This window comes from Spermophilus citellus (assembly GCF_964194105.1).
Source record: "Spermophilus citellus genome assembly, chromosome: 1".
Classification (NCBI taxonomy): domain Eukaryota; kingdom Metazoa; phylum Chordata; class Mammalia; order Rodentia; family Sciuridae; genus Spermophilus; species Spermophilus citellus.
In genome coordinates this window covers 187,930,237-187,956,759 of record NC_138182.1, presented here as the reverse complement: position 1 = coordinate 187,956,759, position 26,523 = coordinate 187,930,237, and the positions used below count along the sequence as shown (strand labels likewise).

General features: G+C 41.5%; 1 protein-coding gene across 3 annotated transcripts in view; it reads left to right on the top strand.

The window, feature by feature from the left end:
• ARHGAP26 (Rho GTPase activating protein 26) overlaps positions 1-26,523 on the top strand; it is a 426,612-nt gene that overhangs the window by 201,522 nt on the left and 198,567 nt on the right. For all 3 annotated transcript variants that reach the window (XM_081295152.1, XM_081295154.1, XM_081295153.1), the window contains exon 12: positions 24,092-24,128. In XM_081295152.1, the coding sequence (XP_081151278.1) occupies positions 24,092-24,128 (37 nt within the window). The remainder of the gene's footprint in view (positions 1-24,091; positions 24,129-26,523) is intronic.

The window sequence follows — 26,523 nt, the reverse complement described above, 5'->3', positions numbered from 1 at the left end:
TTCATTGCAAAGTTACTCCTTTAAAAGGTGAATCTGAGCATCAAAAGTCATTGTGAAGATGAAAGTGTAGCTAGAGAGGCTGCATGTGGTACCACCACCACCTGGTTAGTGATAGAAGCACAGGCCTTGGTGTTCGACTGCATGGACCCAAGTTGCAGCCTTGTTACCCACTAGTTTGGTATTGATTCACATTCTCATCCTGTTTCTTCCACTATAAAATGGTAGAGGATTAAATGAGAGATGTGTCACTGATAACTCAGTGACATATAGTAAGCGATCAGTAGCTATTGACCATGTTGTTGTTGGTGATGCTGAGGAGGAAGGAGACTCCCTAGAGAGTGGAGTGTTAGGAATGTGTGTTCATTCAGTCATTTTTAGCACCAGGTGGTAGGGCAACCTTTTTGTCCCACCTCATCTGTCCAGCCAAGACCAGATCATCCTGTCCTGGCCCAACACCAGCAACCATCCTGGGTATCATCCTGACTCATTGGGTAGCTTTACTTCTGAAGTTCTCAGTTCAGTTCTGACTTAAGCTTTTCTTTCCCACTTAATGTGTATTTATTAGGCATCTACTTCGTATAGTGTTCTGTGTTAGGATATTTCTAGGGAATATTTCGAGGACCCAAGAATCCTGATTCCAGCTCTTAGGAAGGTTAACTTCTAGTCAAGTACTAATAAGTAGCATATCCATCCTTTGAGTGTTTACTACACGCCAGACACTGTTCTAAGTGTGTTCTTGCATTAGCGTATTTAATTGTAACACTGTTCTTTAGGCTGTGTACTATTATTATCTGTTATCAATATTGGAAAGTATTGCTCCAAGGTCTCACAGCAGTAAGTGCCAGAGTTATCATTTGAACGTAGATCCAAACCCATTCTCTTGTTGCTATTCTGCCTCTTCTAAAACATCTCTCCTAAAGCAATTAGATCCACATTCTGTAAGTGATTGGTCAGGGTCCTCAAGGTCTTTGTCTACTCATGCACTCACTTTCCTCTGCCTCCCTCCTTTCCAAAGTGATGGAGACATGAGCTGTCATTGAGATTAGGGCTCTTAAGCCTATAAAATGTGCTGTATTAGCCAGGTTATAAGTTAGTGTTTGGAATGTTCTTTGAAGACCTGAGTCTGTGCCTGATCCTTGTTATTATTACAAGCATCAGGTAAGCTGATTTCCTAAAGGACAGAATTATCTTCAATAACATGATCTTTCTATATACTTTCTACTTTAAAGGACTAATTTCTTTTTCCTTTTTACCCTCCTTTACAGTAGTAGCCAAAACTAAACTGAAGTTCTCCTCTGGGTGGCTCAGAACAAATTCAGCACCCACCCCAAACAAACACCCCTCCATCCCTTTTTAACCTCAGAAGTTCCTGACCCAGCAAAAGTTTCCCATTCCCATCAGTGTTGCAGGTTTGCAACTCCCTTCATTTTATCTGTAGCTTGTTGACATAGAGAAGGGGCTTTTGCAGGCTTTCGTTGCATTAGCCCACTCACAAGTCTTTTTTGCAATCCCTTTGACCTTAGGCTGCTTTTTTTTTTTCCTGCTGTGGCATCTAAGCCAGCCCGATCCCCTTCACCTTATGCTACTTTTATAAGCTGGAGGGGGAAAAAAAAACTGTGACCAAATGTTTAGCAGGCTGTTCAGACATGGTGGATTGATGGCTTGATCTATTTCCTGCTTCACCACACCTCCCCATCCCCCAAGGTGAAGGTGGAAAACCCAGCAAGTTACATAAGTTGCTGGAGCAGTCCAGATGGCTGGCTGCTGGCCCAAGCAAACTCAGCTTTGGAGCACTTGGGAATGCCTGCACTGGCAATAAAGCACGGACTCATTTTTAATGAGAATAAGTGTTTTGTTCAGGATGATTCTGAGTCTGTGTGGATCAGAATAGTGGAGTGAGATCAGGGTTACGATCCCCTAAACATGGCTGCTGGCTTCATTCTGGGCAGGACAAGGGGGCGTCTTGAACTTTACTGCACAGGGAAGCATGGGTAGAGCCGCAGAACAGGAATGGCACCACTGTGCAGCCTGGCATTTGTGTGAAGTCCTGCGAGAGAGAAGGGCAGGCCTCCGAAGAGCACGGAGGGAATCTGAGCCCCGTATGGCAGGGTGTGTTCCTCGCTATCTGGCCTGCCCGCCACTCAGTCTTACCCTTCTGCTGTCGACCGTTCTTGAGAGATTTTGAAATCTTTTCTCAGCTTTGGCTACAGTTAACCAAACTAGCTCCAAATCACAAGCTTAGTTTGTGAACCTGCCATTTCTGGTGTAGGAGGAAAATGGACCTGAGACTTTAGGGAGGCTCTGGGAACTTGTGTGGGAGGCCAGGGACATGGCTCCCAAGATGGTCATCTGTGTGATCCCTCTCTCCTTGTGTGTTGCCTGGATATGACCAGGAAGCACTTGTGCCACCCACCTGTGGTATACACACAGACAGCCTTGCAGCAAGGATTGGTGATGATTAGACCAGGTCATCTGCCAGTCTTTGCTGCTGGGCCTCCAGAGCAGCCCCAAGAGCTTTCCCAGCCTGCCCTAGGAGGTTACATCTTCATGGCTGGTGGGGTACAGTGAGGACAGGCAACCTGGCCACTGTATGGCATCTGAAGTGAAGATCACTGTGTATGTTCAAGATCAGAGACTGGTTATCGCATGTCCACCCCATGATGAATTAGACTCCAATATATGAATCCTTTGTTTCTAGGGTTATAGAAATTATCATGTAAAATAGAAAGGAGAACATCCAAAGTCTGTAGGAGAGGTTCAGGGAAGAGGGAATGTAGACTTTTATTCATTTTTATGTGGAGAAGAATACTTTCTTCTGATTGAAAGAGTAACATGTTGTAGAAAATGTGGAAAATAATTAAAAGCACAAAGAGAAAAATGAGTATCATTCATCTCACGGAGAATAGTGGTTAATTTTTGATGTTTGTATTTTCAGCTTTCACTGTGTGAAAATAGATCACTTTCTACATATTGTTGAATAGATGGGATTTTCACTGACTTTATTACATTTTCTCATATCTGTCAGTTTAGCCGTGAGTTTTACTGTAAACAACCGGAAATCCAACAATGACTTAAAAAGAAATTATAGTGTTTATGTTTTAAGATGTGGGTGAGGCTCTGTGGACAGAGAGGGTGCCTGTGTGAAGCCACCAGGGACCCAGGGTCTTGACACCTTTCTGCTCTGAATCCCTGGTACATAGGCTTTGGTCTTCCTCATCACCTTGTGTTTGTAAGATGGCTGCTGCTCCTCCTGGCCTTACTTCTGTGGTTCAGGCAGGAAGAAGAGAAAGGAGTGCTGTGTGTGTCAAGGAAGCCAGGGTTTCACAGAAACCCCAATATACATCCTCTATGCCTCCTTGCCAGCCCCAGATCACATTCCTACCTATGAGAAGCATAGTGTTTTCGGCTGAGGACATTTTGCTCCACCATATCGGGGGACTCTTATTAAGGAAGAAGGGGGAAATGGACATTGTATAGAAAATGGCAAAACCGGCCACTCCTTATGTCTAAGTTTTATTCTACAATCAGAAATTCTTTTTTTCATTTTGCTTTACCTGGTGTTTGAACCCGGGGGTACTTGAGCACCGAGCACATCCCTAGTCCCTTTTATATTGAGTGAGGGACTCCCTAAGTTGCCAAGGCTGGCCTTGAACTTGCAGTCCTCCTGCCTCACTCAGCCTCCTGAGTCACTGAGATTACAGGTGCTCAGCTAATCAGAAGTTCTTGAGTGACTTAGAAGCTCCTTTGATAATATTAATTGTGGGCATTCTCCTCAGAAAAATATATTAATACATAACATTTTACATTTAATGAACAGGAAGCTTCTGCAGACACTGAAACCTCTGCCACACATGATTTTTTCCCTTAGCATGAGTTCATGGAAGTGGATTTGCTGGGTGAACAATCTATCCATTTTTGAAGCTTGTCCTCCATAAAGGTTGTGCCAGTTTACACTTAGATGACCCTCATATGGTAATGTCCATTTCCCCTAGCCCACATGTGAACTTGGTATTACCAGTTTTTAAAAAATCCTTTCCCAGCAGCTCGAGAGGCGGAGGCAGGAGGATCACAAGTTCAAAGCCAGCCCCAGGAACTTAGTAAGACCCTGACTCAACATAAAAATATTAAAAAGGGCTGGGGATGTGGTTCAGTGGTTAAGTGCCCTTGGGTTCAATCCCTGGTACAAAAACAAAACAAAAACCTCAAACCTTATTTATTTATTTATTTTTAAAAAGGCATCTTCGTTGTGATAATTTAAATTTATTTATTTTCTATGGACTTTGAGTATTCTTCATGTTTATTGAATACTTGTCCTTTTGCAAGTAACTGTTTGTCCTTTATCCATATTTTTTCTCTTATTATATTTGCCTTTCACTTACTGATTGTAAGAGCACTTCCTATGAAGTCTATTCCCTACTTTCTGCATTCTATCCTTGCTTGACTGCATCCCCATTCTAAGATATTTACCTGAGATTTATTTCAGCATTAAAACATAATATAGCCAGGTGCGGTGGCCACACACTTGTAATCCCAGCAGCTCAGGAGGCTGAGGCAGGAGGATGGTGAGTTCAAAGCCAGCCTCAGCAATGGTGAGGCATTAAGCAACTAAATGAGAATCTGTCTCCAAATAAAATACAAAATAGGGCTAGGGATGTGTCTCAGTGGTCAAGTGCCCCTGATTTCAATCACCAGTACCCCCCCCCCCAAAAAAAACCCATAATATAGAGATCTACCTTGATTTTACCCTCAAATGATTATTGTTATCTCAACACTATTATTGAATAATCATAAGTCTCCCAGATGATTTAAGAAGGCAGTAATTGCTTTTCTTTAAGCATGTGGAGGAGGTGAAGGTCAGTTGCCTTTGCAGAAGCCAAATGAGCTGCCCTGCTGTAAGATGCCCAGTTTTTTTCCAGGGCTGACACACTGCTGGGAGAGGGGAAATTGCATTCTGCGTCTGGCCCTGATGCTGACTGCTTAACTTTCTTGGTGTGAGCACAACTATAAGTGACCAATTTAATACTTAAAATGCTGGTAGGCAGATGGCAATTTTCTCTTCCCAGATTTGAAGAGCTCTTTCAGTCCTAAGTTCATTTTTAATTACATAACCATTTTGGGTGATTGGATTGGCACCTTGTAAAGTTAATGTCAACTGATTCTGGGATGTGCATTTATAGTACTGTCAATGTCTTGGGTTTCTCCTGTTGTTCAGCTAATGTTCATTAAATGCCTACTATGTTCCAGGCACTCTGGGACCTATCGTGATAAATCTGTTGCTTTGCTATGATTTTAGAGTACAAGGGATCAATGTGAGGTGTGAACACAGTGCTCTTGAAATAGAAGAGATGATTTTAGACTGAGGGAGTGGAAGGCAGCTTTCTAGAGGAGGCCCATGAAAGTAGGACGTGAAAGGGTATCTGCCTAGGCAGAAGGGGATAAGGGCTTTCTTGTTAAGAAAATAGGAGCAAGGATTCTTGGACAGGAAATCGTGGTATGGCCAGTAATTGCCTTATGGGGGGAAGGTGGGAAGTAAGATCGGACATGTTGGGGGAAATTTGAACATTATGCTTTAAGGAGTTTTGGTTTTTTTAAAAGTTTTAAACAGTAATGTGAAAGTATTACAAACAAGAGAGGCTACATTCCACATGGGGTATTAGGACCACAGAGAAAGAGATATAAATGATCAGTATATTGAAAGCAGAATCCAGTGGCTGTCACCTGACTGGATGGGAGATTGAAAACATAGGGTTCTTCAAATTTTAGGTCCATTTTTCTGAGATAAAGGCGATGCTGTGAGTTGACAATTATTAACTGAGCATTTACTATGGACTGCTCATGGTGCCAGTTCTACTATCTTGATTGGCACACTCTGCCTTTTATAGATGGGGCATTGAGGTATACAGAAGTGTCACAAGGAGAAAGTAGCAGTTGTCCTGTGACTTTAAGTCCCCCCACCCCACTCCCTCCTTTCTTTTCAATGGCCTTGCTGTGAGGCAAAGAAAACAAGGGCGAATTTGGCCGCATGTTCAGTAGCTGGGTGGGGTCACCCCTCCTCTTGCCTCAAGAAGCTCTTCTTGGTGGTGCTCTGAGAAATAGGTGTTGGGTTTGAGCTGCAGGGAAGTTCCCAGATGAAGATGACTGTGATCAGTTGGAAATGGAGGTCTGCTCCTGAGGCACCTGGAGGGAGGTTGGGGTTCTGGGTTAGAGGTGGAGCATCATGTGCATAGAGACCCCTGTTGAAGTCGGGGTGATGGGTGAGACTTCCAAGTCTATGTGTAGAAGAGAGAGGGAGGAATGAGAGGTCTAAGGAAGGAGCTCTGGGAGCATTTAGAGAGTGGGCTCTGGGGCTCTCCTGAGGTGCTGGTGGGAGCGTACACTGGTACAATCACCCAGAGCCTGGTGAGGTTGCTCCTACACACCATCCTAACACAGGCTCTGCTGGAACCTCTTGTCTCTGCTGTTGTGGCACAGAAACCGCTGTGGGCAATGTGTAAGTGCACACTCACAGCTGTTTTCCAAAGAGCTTCATAAATACATGTTTATGTTTATATATATTTATGCATGTATAAAATATATGTATGTTATAGAAAGTCGGGTCCTAAGCTGACATGATGAAGATTTGGGCCTACTTTTTCTTCTATTGGGCATAGGATCTCTTTTTTAGTTCCTAAGTCTTTGATCCTCTTTGAGTTGATTTTTGTGCATGATGAGAGATAGAGGTTTAATTTCACTTTGCTGAATATGGATTTCCAGTTTTGCCAACACCATTTGTTGAAGAGGCTATCTTTTCTCCAATGTATGTTTTTGGTGTCTTTGTCTAGTATGAGATAACCATATTTATGCGGGTTAGTCTCTGTATCTTCTATTCTGTACCATTGGTCTACATGTCTATTTTGGTACCAATACCATGTCATTTTTGTAACTATTGCTCTGTAGTATAGTTTAAGTTCTGGTATTGTGATGCCTCCTGCTTCACTCTTCTTGCTAAGGATTGCTTTAGCTATTTTGGGTCTCTTATTTTTCAATTAAATTTCATGATTGCTTTTTCTAGTTCTATGAAGAATGTCATTGGGATTTTAATAGGAATTGCATTAAATCTGTATAACAGTTTTGGTAGTATGTCATTTTGACAATATTAATTCTGCCTATCCAAGAACATGGGAGATCTTTCCATCTTCTAAGGTCTTTTTCGATTTCTTTTTTTAGTGTTCTGTAAAACAGATTGATTCTCAAGTATTTTATTTTTTGAGGCCATTATGAATGGGGTAATTTTCCTAATTTCTCTTGCAATGGATTCATTGCTTATGTATAAAAGTACATTTGATTTATGGGAATTAATTATAGAGATTCCTCAGAATACTTGGAATGGAACCACCATTTGACCTAGCTATCCCATTCCTCAGTTTATACCCAAAGGACTTAAAATCATCATGATATGATGATGTAGGCACATCAATGTTTATAACAGTTCAATTCACAATAGCTAAACTATGGGACCAACTTAGATGCCCTTTAACATATGAATGGATAAAGAAAATGTGGTACACATATACAATGGAATATTACACAGCCTTAAAGAAGAATGAAATTAGGGCATTTGCAGGTAAATGGATGGAACTAGAGAATATCATGCTAAGTGAAATAAGCCAATCCCCCTAAACCAAAGGCTAAGTGTTTTCTCTGATAAATGGATGCTGATCCATAGTGGGGGTGGGCATGGAAGAATTGATTGCTCAGAAGGGAATGAGGGGAAGGGTGGGACTGTGGGGATGGGAAGGATGGTAGAATGACACAGACATTATTACCCTATATACATGTATGATTACACTACTGGTGTGACTCTGCATGATGTTTCAGCCAGAGAAATGAGAAATTGTGCTCCATTTGTGTACAGTGTGTCAAAATGCATTCTACTGTCATGTATAACTAAGTAGAAAAAAAGTTTTTTAAAAAATTAAAAAATACATAAAAAATTATGTATGTCACATACATATGTGTCAACAGTTGACCCTCATTATTCATGATTCCACACTTGTGAACTTCCCTACTCACTAAAATGTCTTTGTAACACTGAAGTCAGCTCTCAAAGCACTTTCACAGTCATTTGGACATGTGTAGAGTGGTGAAAATGTCAGCCTTTCCACGGGCATGTTCCCAAGGAGGGAGCTTGTGCTTTGCTTTCTTGTTTCAGCTCTCCTGATGTAATTAAATGTCTTTTTCTCCATCTACTGAGTGCCACATTTGTTGCATTTTGCATGTTCTGTTGGTGTTTTTTGTTTGTTTGTTTGTTTGTTTAAAGTGGTTCCCTAACAGCTAAAGTGCTATTTAGAGTTCTTAAGTAGAAGAAGCTTTGAAGTGCCCAGGACATCATATGAAGACACGTTAGATGAGCTTTGAGCTTCGTTCAGACTTGAAGATGCTGTTGGCTGTGAGTGCAACATTAATGAATCAACAGCATGTGTTTAACAGGTGTCTTTAAACAGTGCCACACATAAAACAAGGTTATGTGTTGGTCAGTTGATGAAAATATTATAGCCAGAGGTTTACAGGAACCTGTTTCCCCTAAGAGCAGTTATTTAGCATTTGCTAATTCAGTGTTTGTAGTGCTTTATGGAACAAATACATATTTTATATTTGCATACTATATTTACATTACACGTGTGTGTGTGTGTGTGTGTGTGTGTGTGTGTGTGTGTGTGTTTCTTTAAAAAAGATTTCATGGGGCAGAGAAGCCCATGGGACAGGGCTGAGTAGTAGGTTCAGAAGAGTGGACACTTAAAGGACACAGGTAACCAACCAGCTACATTGAACATGACAGGAAAGGACCCAGAAGCAGCCTTTGGATTTCTGTGTTTTTCAAATTCAGATCAGAAGAAAGACGTGCCATCTCTCCCGTCCTCCCTCTGGGCTTCTTGTTCCCAATGGGCTTTGGCTGTTGGCTGTGCTTGTAACTGGAACTTGGTGGCCCTGTGTACAGTGTGCTGTGGCTCTTTCTAGGCGAGAAGTGACAGAGGCTTGAGAAGGCACTTGTTGCTTTTGATGGGAACATCAGGTCGGCTGGTGCTCAGGAAGCTGACTGATCTTGCGTCAGCAGCCTTCCAGCTCAGCCCTGCTTGCTTTTGTGGGCCGGGCCCTCTTCTCTGATCCTCTGAAATATATTTTGGGACTTCTTTCCTAACCAATTGTCAGCAAATCCCAATGTGGCTGTTGCTGAGGAGATTGAAGTTGTACAATCTCCGTGTTATGTAAAACTCCTCGAGTGCATGGAAAGCCCTTCAGGACCTGAAGGAGTCCATTTTTGATGGTGGGATATTAAAAATGATAGGCTCTGATGGAGTTGGAATTTCAAAACTGGTCTCTCTTTTATTTTTCTTCTCTGCATTTTTTATTGGTACATTATATTTGCGAGGTTTGTTATATATCTGTACACGCACACACTATAATAATATAATTTGGCCAATATCATTCCCAGCATTTTCCCTTAGTTCCCTCTTTCAATGCATAAGACCCAGAGAGAGGGAAGGGCTTGATCAGGGTCATACAAGAAGTCAGTGACTCACTCACTGGTCAAGGGCCCTGTGCTTGTGAGCTTCTTGGACTCCCTGCCCACTCAGATATAGCTTGTAGGTGGCCATGTAGTCAGCTGAGGATCTGGAAGATTAGCCCTGAGTGTTTCATATAGGCCTTTGTGATGGTCAGCACACCTACACACTTGACCTGTGAGCTGAGGGTTAGGAAGCAAATGTCAATTTTGTTAATATTATGAGGGCTTCTGAAGGTTATATGAATCAATTCCATAATAAGACAACTTTCTGGAAGTGAGAGAGGAAGGAGAAGGGGAATCAGATGAGTTAATGCTACTTATTCCTAAATTTGTATTTTAAACCTGTGAGTTTCAGATCTGGGCTGCAACTCAAATGTACCTGTAAATTATGTTTACAAACTAGGGGAACAAAGAGAATTATAAAAATAAAAATAAAATAAGAATGAAAGCCAAAACTATACAGTCTCTAGAAAAAAAAAAAAGTAAGACAAAATCTTTGCAATCTGAGGCTTATTCACAGGACACTGAAAACAGTGTGTACAAAAACAGTCTACAAAAAATAATTTGGCTTTATTAAAATTAAAAACTTGTGCCTATCAAAAAATAACATTGCTACAGTTTTATGTGGCTCAGTGGTAGAGCACTTGCCTAGCATGTGTAAGGCCCTGGGTTGATCCTTAGCACCACATTAAAAATAAATAAATAAATAAAGATATTGTATCCATCTACAACTAATATATATAAAATAAACCCACCATTAATCTGGGCACAGTGTCTCATACCTGTAATCCCAGCAATTTGGCAGGCCAAGGCAGGAGAATTGCAAATTTGAGGTTCACCTCAGCAACTTAGTGAGACCCTGTTTAAAAATAAAAAATAAAAAGGACCAGGGCTATAACTCAGTGGAAAAGTACCCTTGAGTTCAATCTCCAGCATCAAAACCAAAACAAAAGCAAACCAACAAACACCATTAAGAAAGTTATTTGGCAAGCCGCAGAATGGCAGAAAATATTGCAAAACATATATTTGACAAAGCAGATAATTTGGATTTGCACAGAGAGCGCATAAAACTTAGTAATAAATAGAACAACCTAATTAAAAGATGGGTGAAAGACTTGAAGAGGCACCTCATGAAGGAAGATTAAGAAGTCCTTAAAAGTGCATGAAAAAGCCCGGTGCAGTGGCTCATGCCTGAATTTCCAGCTGCTCAGGAGGCGGAGGCAGGAAGATTGCAAGTTCAAAGCCAGGCTCAGCAACAGTGAGGTGCTAAGCAAGTCAGCAAGACCCTGTTTCTAAATAAAATACAAAATAGGGCTGGGGATGTGGCTCAGTGGTTGAGTGCCCCTGAGTCCAATCCTCAGTACCAAAAAAAAAAAGTGCATGAAAAAGTCCTCAGAGAAATGCAGACTAAAATCATGAGACATTGCTACCTACCACCAGCAAGGCTGTAGTTAAGATTGAGAACAATAAATGCCGAGAGTACATGGACCTGAATTTCCCACTCGTTGTTGGTGGGAGGATAAAATGGTGCAGCCACCTTGGGAAAAGGCTAGGTAGTTTCTTATTTAATAACAAACAAATAAATAGCCCTGCCCTATGATTCATCATTTTTACTTCACCAAGAGAAATGAAAGCATATGTCCTCAGAAAGACTTGTACAAAAACATTTGGAGCAGCTTTATTTATGATAGCCAAAGACAGGACTAGCATACGTGTCCATGAACAAGAGAATTGATAGAACTATGATATATTCAAATAATAAAATACTACTCACAAGTAGAAAAGGACCAAGAGCATTGATTCACACCACAACATGGATAAGTCTCAAGAATTTTATGCTGAGTGACACAAGGTAGCCATAAAAGAGTATTGAGGTATGAATGCATTTTTATATTAATGATGGGACCAAAACAAAACAGAAGAATGGTTGTCTGGGCAGGGGCTGGTGGGGACAGTTGGGGCAAGATGGGAAGAGGCCTGGGAGAACTAGCTGAGTGACAGAGACATTTCTGTCTTGAAATGGGGGTTTAGCTTACATGGGTAGATGAAATTCTCATGTTCATCTCAGCACACTTGCGAATTGTGAATTTCATTGTATGTAAATTTTACCTTTAAAGATTGGCAGAAGGGCTGGGGTTGTGGCTCAGTGGTAGAGCGCTTACCTAGCACATGTGAGGCATTGGGTTTGATTCTCAGCACCACATAAAAATAAAGAAAGAAAAGTATTGTGTCCATCTACAATGAAAAAAAAAAGATTGGCAGATATTGAGCTTTAGTAGATGATATGCACTCACTAAGTGTTTAGATCAGTACTGATGTCTGCAACTTACTTTAAATTTAATGTAAAATAAGATGGATTGATGATGATGGAAGGACAGGTATGTGACACATGATGATATAAGACAAATATAGCAAAATATGGTTGATTATAGATTGGAAGTATTGAGTATATGAGTATTCACTGTAAGTGCCTTTGTCTTTTCTGTGTGTTTGAGGAATATGATGTTCTGTCCTAAATAGTTCTGTCTATACTCAGAGGTAGAGTGACTTCTGCCTGTGATGGAGAAGGGCGTGTCCATGGAGGGAGAGCAGAGGAAGAGTGAATCAATGAATGCTGGGTAGCCAAAGAATAGCTTTTCATTTCCAAGGGCTTGGTGGTCCCACCTCACCTTCTACCCCAATCATTGTGGGGAAATCAAAGTCCTGGGGATTCTGTATCTGCCCCTTCCTTTTACACTAAGTGGAGAGGAGGAAGAGTTCAGTCTAAAAACTTTTCTACAGAATCAAAGAGTTTTAGACTCTACAGTTCCATTTTGGAAACCCATTGTGCCCTTTGGGCGTTGTAGGAAAACATTACAATTCCCTGTGTGGTCAGAGCAGGTCACCAGCTCAGAGAACAGAATGAAAGAGTGAATCTTCTCAGAACCTGTGCTGCATGTACAGGGGTTGGCATCAGGATTATTTCTAGATTTGAGGTAGGAAACTCAGCTTCGGGTCACATATCGAAATGGCAGCCCCTGCACTCCTATGTGTCCATTGCAAGAAGTTCCCTTTCCCAATGTCTGTGACTCTTGATGGGCATCCCGGGGTAATGAGATCATGAAGGTGCTTTGAGTTCCTTTGACTTCATTCGGCCTCCATAGTGGAGAGGGTATAAATGCCACTTGCCTTAAGTCTCTGAAAAAGGAGGAACTTGAAATGGAGTGGAGCAGTGTCAGGTATGACTCACGCTCTGGCTGTGGTTCTCCTAGGCAGGGCCATACTCCGACAGCTGATGAGCCTCACAAGCTCCTACTTCAGGACCCTGCGTACTGCACTGAGGAATTTCTCATTTGCAGTTTGCAAAGTACAAAAGAACAAGTTTCTCTCTTCTGCTCATGGAGCTATGTAACAAATTCCAAGGACATGTGGGGAGAGAGAGGGGAACACATAAAGACATTCTTTGTTTAAGATTTTTTTGTCTGGGGGGCAGGAGGTGGTCCCCCATCACTCTCAGGGAAACAGCACGCTGATGGACTAGTGGGTTCACACCCACTTTTTAATGTTGTATCAGCATGAAGCCAGGAAATGTTAGAGCCAGAAGACTCCTCACATTGTGACCCGGCCACATCCTACATGCACGTCAGCTCACATGCCATCTGCTTAACTGGTGTGTTTTTGATAGTGAGTGAGCTTGTGTCCTATCTGCTGCCTTGAATTTTTTCCTGGAGTATTGTTTTTTTTTTTTTTTTTTTTTTTTGTACATTACTTAGAATTCCTTTTTTGCATCCAGTTTTTGTTTATATTGGCTGAGATTCTAATCTTCAGTTGAAAGATAGAGACCTTGCTTATAGGGGTTTTCAGGATTTCTGAATATGAAATGCAAGGAAATTGCATAATATTGCAGCATTTCCTCTTCTTGTTGCTTGCTTGTTACCCAAAATACAGTAGTTCCTTCTAGAAGCTTAAAGGAATTTGGCAGATCCTACCCTCTGATGGTCTGTTGTGGTTGAGACAGTCAACATTACCCCGATTTGGGGTTGAATTTTTCTCGAGGTCAAAAAACAAAGCTTCCTGAATTATAACTATGACAACAGTGTTTATGTAACACAAAAATCAAACTCTGTGGGGAGGAGGAGCACCCACAACAATTAGTGTTAGTAACCCCAGAAACATTTTGTTCATGCTTAATTCAGCAGGACTGAAAACAAGTGAAAATAAATGGCCTTCCCCTTCCCTGAACATCGGGGTGTAACCTCCCACCTGCATGCTCCAGGAGGATCTGTGTCATCTTCCCTCTGGAAATTATAGCAGCCTAATTTGAGATTTCTCACAGAGAAGTGCAGTAAGTGCCAGTAGCACTCAAAATCTAAAAGCATTGCCATAAGGATCATTTGCTCGTCAAGGTCATTCTGACCCACAGAGAAGGACCCAGATGAAGGAATGTGCACCCTGTGTCCTGAGCCCCTTGTCCTCTTGGAGTGACCTCTTGGACACTGAGTATGTGCTTAGAATTGTTAGTTGCCATGTAAATCTCTCCAAAGAAGTGTAAGGACAACTTTGTCATCAAGGGATTGATTTGGTTGGAGACTAGAAATAGTGAAGAATGAAAAATTGTATTCTGAAGTGTTAAGTTCTTTAAGAACTTCAGACTCTAAGAGAAATGAGAGGTCAAAGTAGGGAGAAATTATGGTCCGTAGCCATCAAGGAAGTTAGAAAATCTTTGTGGAATGGGGAAAGGGAAATTACATTTTTTTTAGTACCTTCAGACACTGTGAGAACTATTCTATTCTCCCAATATCCTCATAAGTTAGGTATTGTTACTTAGCACTAGTTAACCAGCTCAGGAATGTGAAATGATTATCTAAGGGCACAGAACTCAGAAGTGGTGGAACTAGGCCATAATATACAGTCTCCAAAGCCACTTCATCCACTTCCCCTGTCCTAGAATCCGTCCACGGCCTGTACAGGGGAAAGGACAGGCTAACAATGATGAACCCCAAGCAACCAATTTATCATCCTGAAAGGCTTTCCAGATGAAAGGGAGCTTAGTCCTGTGTGTAAGGGTGACACTGGGCCAGCCTTACTGCTGTGGCGGTGAAGAGCTCTTAGCTGTCAGCGGTTGATAGCCATTTGAGTATTCCTTCTGGGACTCCATTCTGAGCTTCATCTCTATTGAGATTAAATAATGAGTTGCCCTTTGATAATTTGAAGACTTATATCATGATGTCTTTTGTGACTGTCATTATTATTAACACATTTAATTACACAAATTAATGGGTTTCACTGTGACATTTTCCTACATGTTTATATTGTGCCTTGTTCCTGCCCACCTTCCCTTCTGCTCTCTCTGGCCCTCCTCTTGTGATGTCAGGAAGGCTTCTCTTCTCTAGTCGAAGCTGGGCTTTAGGGAAGCATCTTGCAGGAAGGAACAAGGCGTATGACAGATTGTGGGGGGGGAGAGAAAGAGAGAGCAAGAGAGTGTTTGCACAAGAGAGAGAGAGCATTGGGGTAGGGGTTTGGGGGACAGCAAGACCCAGGAGAAGGTCAATATCGAGGTCCAGGTAAGAAGGCAAAGAAAATCTGACCTAGGGCAATAGAGAAAGAAACAGGGATGAGGAATAGGTTCCAGATATACAGTAGTCATGGAATTGATAAAACTCAAAACTGATTGGGGATGTGAGGTAGAAGGAAGGGAAAACTCAAGAACAGCCTGAGTATAGATTTCCCCCCATTCTACTTCGTTGCGCCCTTTCCTCCTTTAGTATAGGGTTCCCTATAAAGCTCAAGTAGGTGTTTCTTTATGTACTTTTAAAATTTGCTATAACTCTCGGCTGTAAGCCACATAAGCACAATTATAAAATAGATATGAAAAGGATGTTTGGTTCGCTGTGGAAAGAGCAGGATGAAGTTCGGATACATTTAGATAAAATAACTTAAATGGTACTATTGGAACCCAGTCTCCCCTCATATCATGGCTTTGCTTTCTTTTGTTTGACCATTTTTATTCAAGCATTGCTTATGTGGTGGCAGAGTTGGCCACTAAAGCTCCAGACATTTGTCCTGTCCTCCTAGCAACACAGCAAGGCCTTGGTTTCAGCAATTGTGATAAAAAATGTTAAAAGTGAGTATTAGCTCCGTTTAGCCTGGAGCAAGTCACATGCACAGTAATGTGTAGCCTGGATCACATAGTCACACCTGAAGAAGGAATGGGGATCAGCCCCACCCCACCCACCTGGACTTGAGGGAATGATTCCCCTAGGAAAATGAGGGTGATGTCCCTAGAGAAAGAGGGTCGTAGCTAACAAGCAGTAGGAATAGTCACAGGTATCCAGAGCACTTTGTCTTCCTCCCGAATTACTGAGGAATGATATAAAGAGATAAGTCTTTGATATCCATAGTACAAAGCAGCAGGCAGTGCTTGAACCAAGGGAAGACAAAGTTTATCTTCCTGTTCATCATCACTGCCATAACTGTGTCCAACAGCAAGGAGCCATTTTCACTTACCAGCATGCTGTTGTCTTGGGGTTCAGGAAGGCTTCAGGTGCTGTCTGAAGACTTTGTAAATGGCTTCAGGAGCACAGCTAGGCGCTCCCACCTTTTGCTGGGCCCTTTTGCCAGAGACAGCCTGAGTCCTCAGGTGCCTCTGATTACATAAGGGAGAAGACTCGGAACCATCAAGTGCAGGAACCCTTTTCTTAGCCCTCCTTGCAGAACTCCCCAGTGGCACCATAGGGCTGAAACTATCAGTAGCAGTTATCGTCACGTGCTGGTGTAGAGCTGACGTGCAGCGGGCCCTAGAAAAACAATGGCTACGTGAGGGATTTGATATCCTGGAAATAAGCCAAAAAACATAAAGCCTTTCTATATTTTCTCACAATGAGACCTGAATTCTTTATTTCGATTTTTCCTAAAAGGTGATGATTCCTAGAGATTTTACCAGATGTTGGACATAGTTACCTAATGGTGGACCTGGCTTATGCTTTCTGTCTGTCCAGTGTGCTGTCTTTATCAACGCCAACATGGAGGTTCTGTCTTCCTGCCTGCCTTTCTACCCCTCTCTCTCCCCCCCTTTCTCTTTCATTTTGGTTTCTGTGTTATTCCTTCTACTCAAACCTACTCTTCGGGTCAGTACTTTCCCAGTGGCCTGCTGTGTGCCAGTTACTGAACACTCTTGACATGTAATTCTGCAGGGCCGGAGCAAGATCTTGATGCTTATTCAGGAATGGAGTATTGGGAAGTGCCATTAAATACATTTTTATTGGCTTTGCTTTGGGGAGAGCCTCCCTAAGAAAGCAGTGCAGCGCTGGGCGCAGTGGGAGGGCAGAGCCCCAGGGGTGCTGCCAGCTGGGAAGTGGGCAGGCAGCAATAGCTGTTTTACCTCTGCTCTGCTCACTGAGAACATTTCCTCACTCAGACCTGGGTAATGAGGAGCACATCTCTCTGTGGGGAGGAGGGGGAGCCAACACCTAACTCCCAAGCTCTGTCTCCCCAAGTTGAAATACATCCTTATTTATTTCAAGCCATTCAAACTCATTTTATCCCTGTGTGCTTCAGATTCAAACAGTTCCTTCTGGAAAGCTTTTCCAAGTGTGGCCTGTGAACACACCCATGAAAAGAGCCACTCTCCCAATTTCATGTCTGTTATTGGATTTTATGGGTGGCACCTCACAGACCCAGGGTGTCCTCCTAGTAACTTCTCAAGGGTGTTATTAAAAGGTTTTTGTTGTTGTTGTTGTTGTTATTTTTTTTAATTCAGCCTGTTTGCCAGGTGTTCAGATGGGCTGTTGTGCTGAGAGTTCTGCCAGCTGCGCAGGCCTCGGCAGCACCCTCCAGGTCTCTCTGTGCTCATTGTTTTTAAGAAGGGTGCTTTCTGGGTGTCCTAAAAAGTCTCAGGCTGGTTGTGGTTTTTCGATTACCGCCATACTTGTATTGGAAGTCTGCAGAATTACGGTTATGTTTAATTCGGGTGGAAATTTTGTTCTTACATAATGGTTGCATTATTGCCATTCTAATTACTGCTTAGCTTCTTTTGAGTTCTTTGTTAACCACCTAGCTATTTTTTCCGCTGGAAAACAGAGTTGGGTGGAGAAGTTGTATGAAGTTGTGGTCGAGGGCAGGCTCTAGTCTAGAGGGCTCTCTGCTCAATTCAAACCCTGGCTATGTGACCTTTGGAAGGTTAATGAATCTGTATAATACTGTGAGATAGAGGCCAAGCTAATCCCAGCAGGCTTCAGGATGAGACAACAATGTTCATATAAATGTTTAGTACGTAGGGAAGAAGTAGTTGTTGGTGGTGGTTATTTTTATTTTTGATTGCTGCTTTGTTCTAATTAATTGGCCTTAGACTGTTTCCTTTTCCTTTCCTTCCTCTATCTATTAGGATGCATATGACACCAGTGCCACTGGGCCCCTCAATCACATTCCCATCCTCAGTCATTGATCCCATAGGAGATAACATTCCCTCACCAGGAGAGGTTTTTGTTTTGTTTATTTTAAACAAAAAGTGTGACGAGAAGGAAGGAGGATGACATGATAAAAGTTCATCTTCATAGATGATGAGTCCATGGGCTGCGGAATTTGCACTCTGTGCTGGTGTAAAATATTTTATACCTATTACTCAATTTGATTCTCATAACTCTTGAGAGATTGGGTATATTAGTATCCTCCTTTTATAGTTGGCCAGACCAAGGTCTAGAGTTGGTAAGTGATGTAGACACATGGCCAATAAATGATAGAGGTGGACTTGGAACCCAAGCAGTAGGTCACTGCCAATCTGTCACCACTGATAGGCAGTTCAGAAGTGCAAGCTTTGGTGATGTGGACCCTTTGTGCCACAGAGAGGGGAAGAGATAATGTCCACTCCAGCATTTGAAGATGTTGATCTGCAGTCTGTTTGACGTTTCTCTATCTCTATGTTTTTATGTCTGGGAAACCATCAGGCAGGAGGGGCTTCCATCTCCTAGGCTTCTTGGAAGAGACCTCGGGTAATGCTAGAGTTTGGGGTGACTTCAGGTAATAGTTTAGTTTAGATTGAAGCAGCAGTTTTAGATAAGTTTGCCTGTGAGCCCATTTCTCTACCTTCATTTGTGCAGACTTTGATCCAGAGTGTGATGCGTCCATGTGCTAATGCAGCTGTGTGTCAAAGGGTAAAGTTAGATTGTTTTGTCTAATTATTGTTTTACTTATGCCTTTAATTTACACTTGAAAAAAAAAAGTGTGCCTCTCTGTGATTTCTCAGTATGACTTGGATAATGGTAATAAAGGTTACCAGTAGAAAAGTTCTGGGAATCCAAATGACTCTGTGTATTCTCTCTTAATTCTCTAGGGACATGTAAATTGAATTGGCTCAGCAGTGAACAGAATTTATTGCAAAATCACCTCTGAGTGCAGAGGAAGCATATGAAGGCTTTCTGCACCCTCCTTTGATTTATTAAATTATACTCCCATTGTAGCTTCTGGGTAAGGACTCATAGAATTGCAGTACCCTGTGATTTGTATCAAAGACCCGCTTTCTTGCCCTGGTGTTTATCTTCAAGAAGGAACTCTGGCTCAGAGAGAATATGGAGAGTTGCGTTAGCTGCCAGATGGTTGCCTGGGTTAGCTGTGGATGCTTCAGTTGGAATCTGAAGGCCATTCCCAGTTTCATTTTCTTTCTGACTCAGGGCAAGTTATTTCTTCCAGTGACTCACTTGCTCTAGCTGCCCAGGATAGCTCGTCACCTTTATCATCCTCTTCATCTCAATGTCTTATTTATCATGTGGTTAGTGGTTAAGTGCTTCAGCTCTGAAGACAGACTCTGGGAGTTCCTGTCTGGTTTCTTCCCTTTTCCAGCAGCCTCACCCTGGGCAAGTGACCTCACTTCTCTAAAAGCCTCAGTTTTCTCATCTCTGTGACTGGAATAATTAAATTAGGTTGTGTTAGGACTGATGAAGAGGGCCATAGAATGCTTGGCGTGGTGTCTGACACATAGCGGCACTTTTGCCATCATCATTTGTATTAAATAATTATCTGCATGGAAGTTATTCCTTAATGACTCACAGATGGACCCTGATAAGGGAGCAAACACATCAAATTTCTGTTTTCTAGAAGCATATACTAGGAGAAACATAATCATTGACATGGTACCTAACTAATCTTCATGTTCAGCATTCAGCAGCAACTAGTCTACTTACGTTGAGAACACAAAGCCAAAGAGCTTAAGATGCTCCAGTGTGGCCAGATTCTGGGGTACTTAAGCTAAGCAGGAGAGACAGACTTAGCTTAGGCTGGGTTGTTGAGAGGATGCATTCTCTGCTTTGTTCTTCCTTAAGAGCATTGTTAAAGTGACCCTTATTCTATTGAGTTGATCCTGGAGATTCAGGTTCTATCCTGGCACTAGAGTTCTTGAGAGAAAAGAAACATATATCTGAAAACATGTTCATCTGAGATAACTGTTAATAAGACAAAACTACAGAGACCTTCTGTTAAGTGACATTGCTTTGTACTTCCAGCTTCAATCCCATGCTAGCAGGCAACTGTGAGATCTATAGAAGAAAGATTGCCCAGGGCAGACAAACCATTTCTAACAGGTGAATTGGATGACCTTTGTCTCTACCTGCATAGAATCATAATGCCACCCACTGAAGTGGCTTAGTAGTTATGTTCATTTGCTACTACCTGGGTAGGTGTTTTATTCAGCTTTTTTTTTTTGCTGCTGTGACTAAAAGACCTGACAAGAACAATTAGAAGAGAAAAAGTTCATTTGAGGGTGCATGGTTTCAGAGGTCTTAGTCCACAGACAGCCAGCTCCATTCCTTGGGCCTTGAGGTGAGGAAGAACATTACGGTGGAAGATTTGTGGCAGGGAGAAGCAGCTCACATGATGATCAGAAAGCAGAAAGAAAGAGAGACTCCACTTGCCAGATACAAAACATATACTCCAAAGGCATGCCTCCAACGATCCACCTCCTCCAGTCACACCCTACCTCTTAGTTAATCCCCATCAGGAGATTAATCCACTGATTGGGTTAAGGCTCGCATAATTTGATCCTTTTTCCTCTAATCCTTCTTGCATCGTCTCACACAGGAGATTTTTGGGGGACACCTTACATCCAAACCATAACAGTAGCAAAGTGGATCACTGTAGAGACAAGCTAGAATAGTATATCACTCATCAGCTCTGTGTCGTTGGACAAACTATGGAAGCTTTCTGGCCTCAGGTTCCATATCTGTAAAATAGGATCAACACTAGACCTAATCCATATGGTGTTGTAAGGATTAGATGTTGTCATGTGTGGCTCTTGGTAAGTGCTCAGTAAACAAGTCCATTCCTGCTTGGTACTCTTACCTTTCCACCACTTGGCCTCTTGAGATAGAGGCTGCTCCCCAACCTGGGCTTTCCTGTTTGGACCATGAAGTCACATAGTCCTGGCAAGTATGGTTTGTTAGCCTCGTTTTAAAACTCATTCTCTTTGGCTCATTTATCCAAACCAAACAGAGATTAATAACATGGCCTCAGAGAATTGGGCAGCGCATGTTTCTGGCGCCTTCGGCTCATTGATCATGCCTCCCCAATTCAGGGAATGCTTGGGTGTTCCAGGCAGGGTCTCCTGAGACCCAGGAAACATTGAAGGAAAGTAATTTGGCATGAACTCACCTCCTAATTAAGGAAGGCTAAAAGCCCTGCATTTTACTATTCCTTGTAGATTTTGCTATTTATAAATAGAAGCAAATTTCTCTGGCATAAAATGTTTGAATTCAATGGAAGAAATACAGTGATCAAGGATGACTCTAAAAACATCCTTGCCAAATTATGGTCTTTTCCCCTACATTTCCCTTATCCAACTTTCCTAGGTATTTAATGGCAATCATCATAGGTCACTGCTCTTAGCTATGACCTAGCTACCTATTTCACTCACAGGTCAAAAGGCTTGCTGCCCCTTTGACTTGTCCTTCTCTGCCTTGCACTGATCCCCAATAATATTGGCCTTTCTCCCTCTAGAAGACCATGCCTTTCCCATTTCAGGGACCTTCTGGGCTCTGGTCCCTAAGTGTTCCCAGAGAGATCTCTTCTCATCATTTAGGTCTCATGCAAATATTACTCCTTTAGAGAAGCTTTCCCCTATATCAGGCCCATAGCACCTTCTTTATCTTTATTGTACTTACAGTTATTTGAAGAAATCATTTTTGTGCATTTGTTTATTTCTGGGTTTTTTTCACTAATGGAAATGTTCCCTGAAGAGCAGAGACCATAGCTGTCTTGTTCTTCTGTATTCTCAGCATATAAATTGCCTGTCCATTATAGGCACTCGATAAATAATTTGTTCAATGTATACACATAAACAAATGAATTGCAAGTAACTTTAGGAGTTACCATTCAAGAGGTATCCAAGCTTTTCAAAGTCACTATCTCCTTGTTTGATACCCCCGTGAGTAAAACTGAGAGCAGCAAAGGGAGGGGACATTTGGTTGCTGGCATCTTAGCTTCTCTCCCAGCCCCTGTGGCAGTCCCTGTTCAGGTGCTCTGGAACACCACTTGAAAACCATAGTCTAGTCCAAGTTCTTCAAATTTGCAGATGATGGGGCTGGGATTGTGGCTCAGTGGTAGAGTGCTCGCCTAGCACGGGCAGGACCTGGGTTCCATCCTCAGCACCACATAAAAATAAAAGCATTGTGTTGTGTCCATCTACACCTAAAAAATAAATATTAAAAAAAATTTGCAGATGACAGAGATGCTGCTGAGGGGAATGGGCAATTGTGTGCCCTCTGTTACAGAGAGTTATTAACGTAACCTTCCTGTCAGGTTCAACCTGAATTTTGTAGTGATTTTTGTTCTTCCCCCAAATTCTGTGATGGCTAAGCAGGTCTTATCCCACTGCGTAGACTGAAGCACTTGAATGTGTTTTGTGCTGTTTTGGTATATTTCTATTCCACAGTCTTATTTGATGTTTACGGCATCTCTGGGATAGATAGGCAGAACATCTAGCATTTCCTCATTCTGTAGGTGGAGAAATTGAAGTTCCGCCAAATGAAGTAACTAGTGGTAAAATCCAGGCCAAATCAAAGTCTTTTGACTCCTCGTCTTTAGAACTTTTCAGTGCATGCCCTGCTTCCTGTTTTTTCACCAGGCCATCCTCCTTCAGCCCAGAAACCCCTTCTTTCTCTTCTCCTCCTTCTGACCTTCATAAGTGGCAGTGCAGCTCTGGTCTTCTGAAGAAACTGAACATAATAATTACATAGTTGTTGGAAGTTTGGGAGGGCTTAATGGCTCTCTTTTCAGAGTTGCATAGTTCGGTTTCTTTGGGGATTAAAGTGGTTTTCAGCTGAGAGTGGCCATCAGAAACACATGGGGGTGGATAGATAGATGCTTTTAAGTTATGGAAAAAGCTTTACCCTATGCCTTTCCATACTACAAAACCTTAATTAAACAAGGATTTGGCATTAGTATTTCTTTTTTCTTAATACTTTTATTTCTTTATTGTTAATATAGTGCTGAGGATCAAACCCAGAGCCTCACACCTGCTAGGCAAGCACTCTACCACTGAGCCACAACCCAGCCCTATATTTTTCTTAATCAGAAGATTCATCTTATTTAATAATGAGAGCATATCAGGGATAAGCCACCTCTTGCCCACATACCAAGCCACCTATCCCTTGCTTTTATATAGCCCATGAGCCATGTATGGTATTTACAGATACTAACTTTGAACCTCAAGTAAGTAAGTGAACTACCCTTCCTCTAAATGAACCAAAATTGTATTCTTTTCATTAGTAGACTTGCATTTTAAAAGTCATATCAATTTTTATATTTTGAATTTTGTCAAAAATTTTGTAAAAATTTCCTTCTTGTTATATAAGTATGTACATAATATTGATTTTGCGTCTTGCCTCTCAGAGCCTGAAATATTTATAATCTGGCCTTGTACAGAAAAGGTTGCTGACACTTGCAGCATGTCATTGTCTGTTTTATATTGAAGCACTTTTCTGCTTACTCTATTGGTCCACTTTATGATTTCTACAAATCATTTAAGGGTTTTTATTATAGCTATCATATGTTCTCCTTATAATATTGAAATTTACAAAAGAATACAGAGTAAAAAGTGGCTGGTTCCATTCCCCAGTGTTAACACTCAACAGTTTGTAATGTACCTTTGCCACTAATTAGCTGTGGGACCTTAACTAACCTTTGTATGCCTCAGATTCTCCAATTGTGTAGATTATAGGCAATAATTCGTGTGAATTACTTAGCATATGGCTGGTGCATTGTTAATGCTTAATGATTTGTAACTAATCTTAAATTATTTATATGTACAAATAAGTTACCTTGATTTTTGTAAAAAGATGGATTATGAGGGTTTTTTGTTTTGTTTTTTTACAATAAAGTTCTACAGGTGACTCCAGTTCATGCACATTTCAGCTAAAGTGCATACTGGGAAGTAGATGGTTATTAAAAGGATTTGTATTTGGGCCAGAAATTGCCTTCTATCTTATGGTATATAATAGGAGAAGGGGGGAGGTAATGGATTTCTAAGTGAACGTTTAGGGGTATAAAATGCACACAAGTGAGTTTTTTCCCCCTCTTTTCCAGGTCTACAACTCCAACAAAGACAGTCAGAGCGAAGGGTGTAAGTATGATGCTTGGGTTATTTTCTGCCCCCTGGGCTGGGAGTGGGCTTTGAGAACTTGCTGCTGTGTGAGGAATGAACCACCAGGAGGTGCTGTGGGCATGATGGGTCAGCTTCATTTCCTGAGTGTCCTGTGAGATCTTTCCACATCACTGACTTCATAGGGCCCTTTACTGAGCCTGACTGGTAAGATTGTAATGACATCTTGCATTTAAATAACCCTTCACACTTGACATAGTGTTCTCATGAACGTTATGTCACTCAATCCTAGTCTTCTTAATACTGCTCCACTGCTAATATCACATACCCCAAAAACCATATGCTGGTGGAAGCCGAAGTCACCCTTGACTTCTGCTTAATCTGCCCAAAGGCCTGGAGAGAAAAGAGTAGAGATGGTGAATATAATATGTTCCTCTTTGATGGAGTGCCCTTGGGCATATTTATAGAATGCACCGCACATTTTCCCTGTTGCAGGCCCTGAGCAATCTGGCTAATTATGATTTCCAAGGCCACCTGTAACCTTGTAAAGGCGCTTGGATTAGAATGAAACTCCTACTGGTAAAGTGTTTGGACTGATTATCTCCTTGGTGCACAGGAGAAAAAACAAATTCCTTCCAGGTTTCTGCAAGAGTTCAAAGGAAATCCTGTCCCCTGGCTTCAGATTTGCTTTGTAAAATCTGCTTGGGGGGAAAAAAATTCAAAGGTGGCCCTACCATGGATTTCAATAGTGTCAGGAAAATTAGTAGAACAGTGCCTCTCCAGGTGGAGAAAAGACGGTTTCCCTTTTTTTTTCTTTCTTTAGAGGGGAGTGGGTGGTAAAAGTCATTATGGGATAGAAAGAAGGTTTTCTTCCTTCCATTCTCTCTGAAATAAAACCAGGAGTTTTATACAGTATAAAATACTAAGTAATGGAGAATGACTGATATTGATATATTAGAGGTCTTTATGACAGGAAAAAAAAAATGTGTGTTTTTTTTCCCCCTTTGCGTCAAAAATTGAACAAAGGCAAAATTTTAAGTAAACAATCAAGGAAACAAAGAATCCCCGTTTCTGGATTGGGTAGGTTTGTTTTGGAGCATCTGAGGTCAACTCTGGCTAACTTAGGCAAAAATAGCTATTCAACAGGAAAGAAATACAGAAGGCTGCAGCATCACTCACTGTGAGGTAAAGGGCTGAAGACACAGCCTTGAAAAAAGACCAGCTCTAGGGACCTGGAAGCCGGAAACCAATGGGAAAGGGTCTTCTGCATCATATTTGCAGAATGATAAAGCTCTGAACTGTAGTTGCCTCATACTTGTGAAAATTTAGAATCCCAGGAAAGAGGCAAGTTGGTCATGCTTAGGCCCACCCAGAGAAAAGGCCACACCCTGATGGATAGTTTTGAGTGTACATGAAGTGGGAGTGGGGTAGTATCCCAGAGGGAAATTAAGGAAGCCACAAGGATGGAATGGTGCCGGGTGGAGCTCACAGATGCCTGCTGGGTGAGGTGCATGTGAATGGAGACCTCTGGCCAGATATTCACTTACTTGTAACTTTTAACTTTGTGAACTTGCTTCTTTCTGCTTAAGTGCCAAAGATTGCAAAGAGTCTCTTGAAGGGTATGCCAGGCCTATACACATTCTGTCATTTCTATAATACATTTTGGTAATATGTTTGGGAAAGCTTTTAAAAGTGATTATTCTTTTGACTCAACAATTTGTTCTAAAAATGCAAGAGATTTTATGCAGCAGAGAAGTTCACTGGAGCATTGGTAATAATAGGGAAGAATTAGAATCTAAATGTCCTACAGGGAGTTAGTTAAATAAATCATAGAGTAGTATGCAGCCTTTAAAAAGAACAAAGGAGGTCTTGATGTATTGGCAGAAGTGGTGCCCACAGTATATTGTTAGTTGAGCTTTAAAAAATTAGGCAGTGGAATAATGCACATAGTAGAAGAAATTATTTGACATAGGTAGTTGATAGAAATAAGTTTGGAAGTACATGTATTTTCAAACTAAATCAGGGTAGAGGTTGGACTATCGGGAGACATCAACTTTCTATGTTAACTATTTCTCTATAGTATGTATTATTTTCAGTTAACCTGTACTTTTTAGTAATAGCTATTAAAACATAGCATTAAGTGAGCATTTACTGTGTGTCAAGCCCGGGAGATGTGTTACATACATTAACTTCCTGTAATACCCTGAGAGATAGATACCTTCTTTGAGGATGAGGAAATTGAGACTGGAAAACTCAGGGAACACAATTTTATCAAAATTTTGCCTGACTCCAAAGGTTCTATTATTAGCAACAAGCGCATTCTTCCTGAAAAATAATACTAAAAGTTCCATTTTGGAAAACATAGACACTTGTGTGACACTTTGCTTCCGTTGCCCTGTTATTCACAGACTGATGA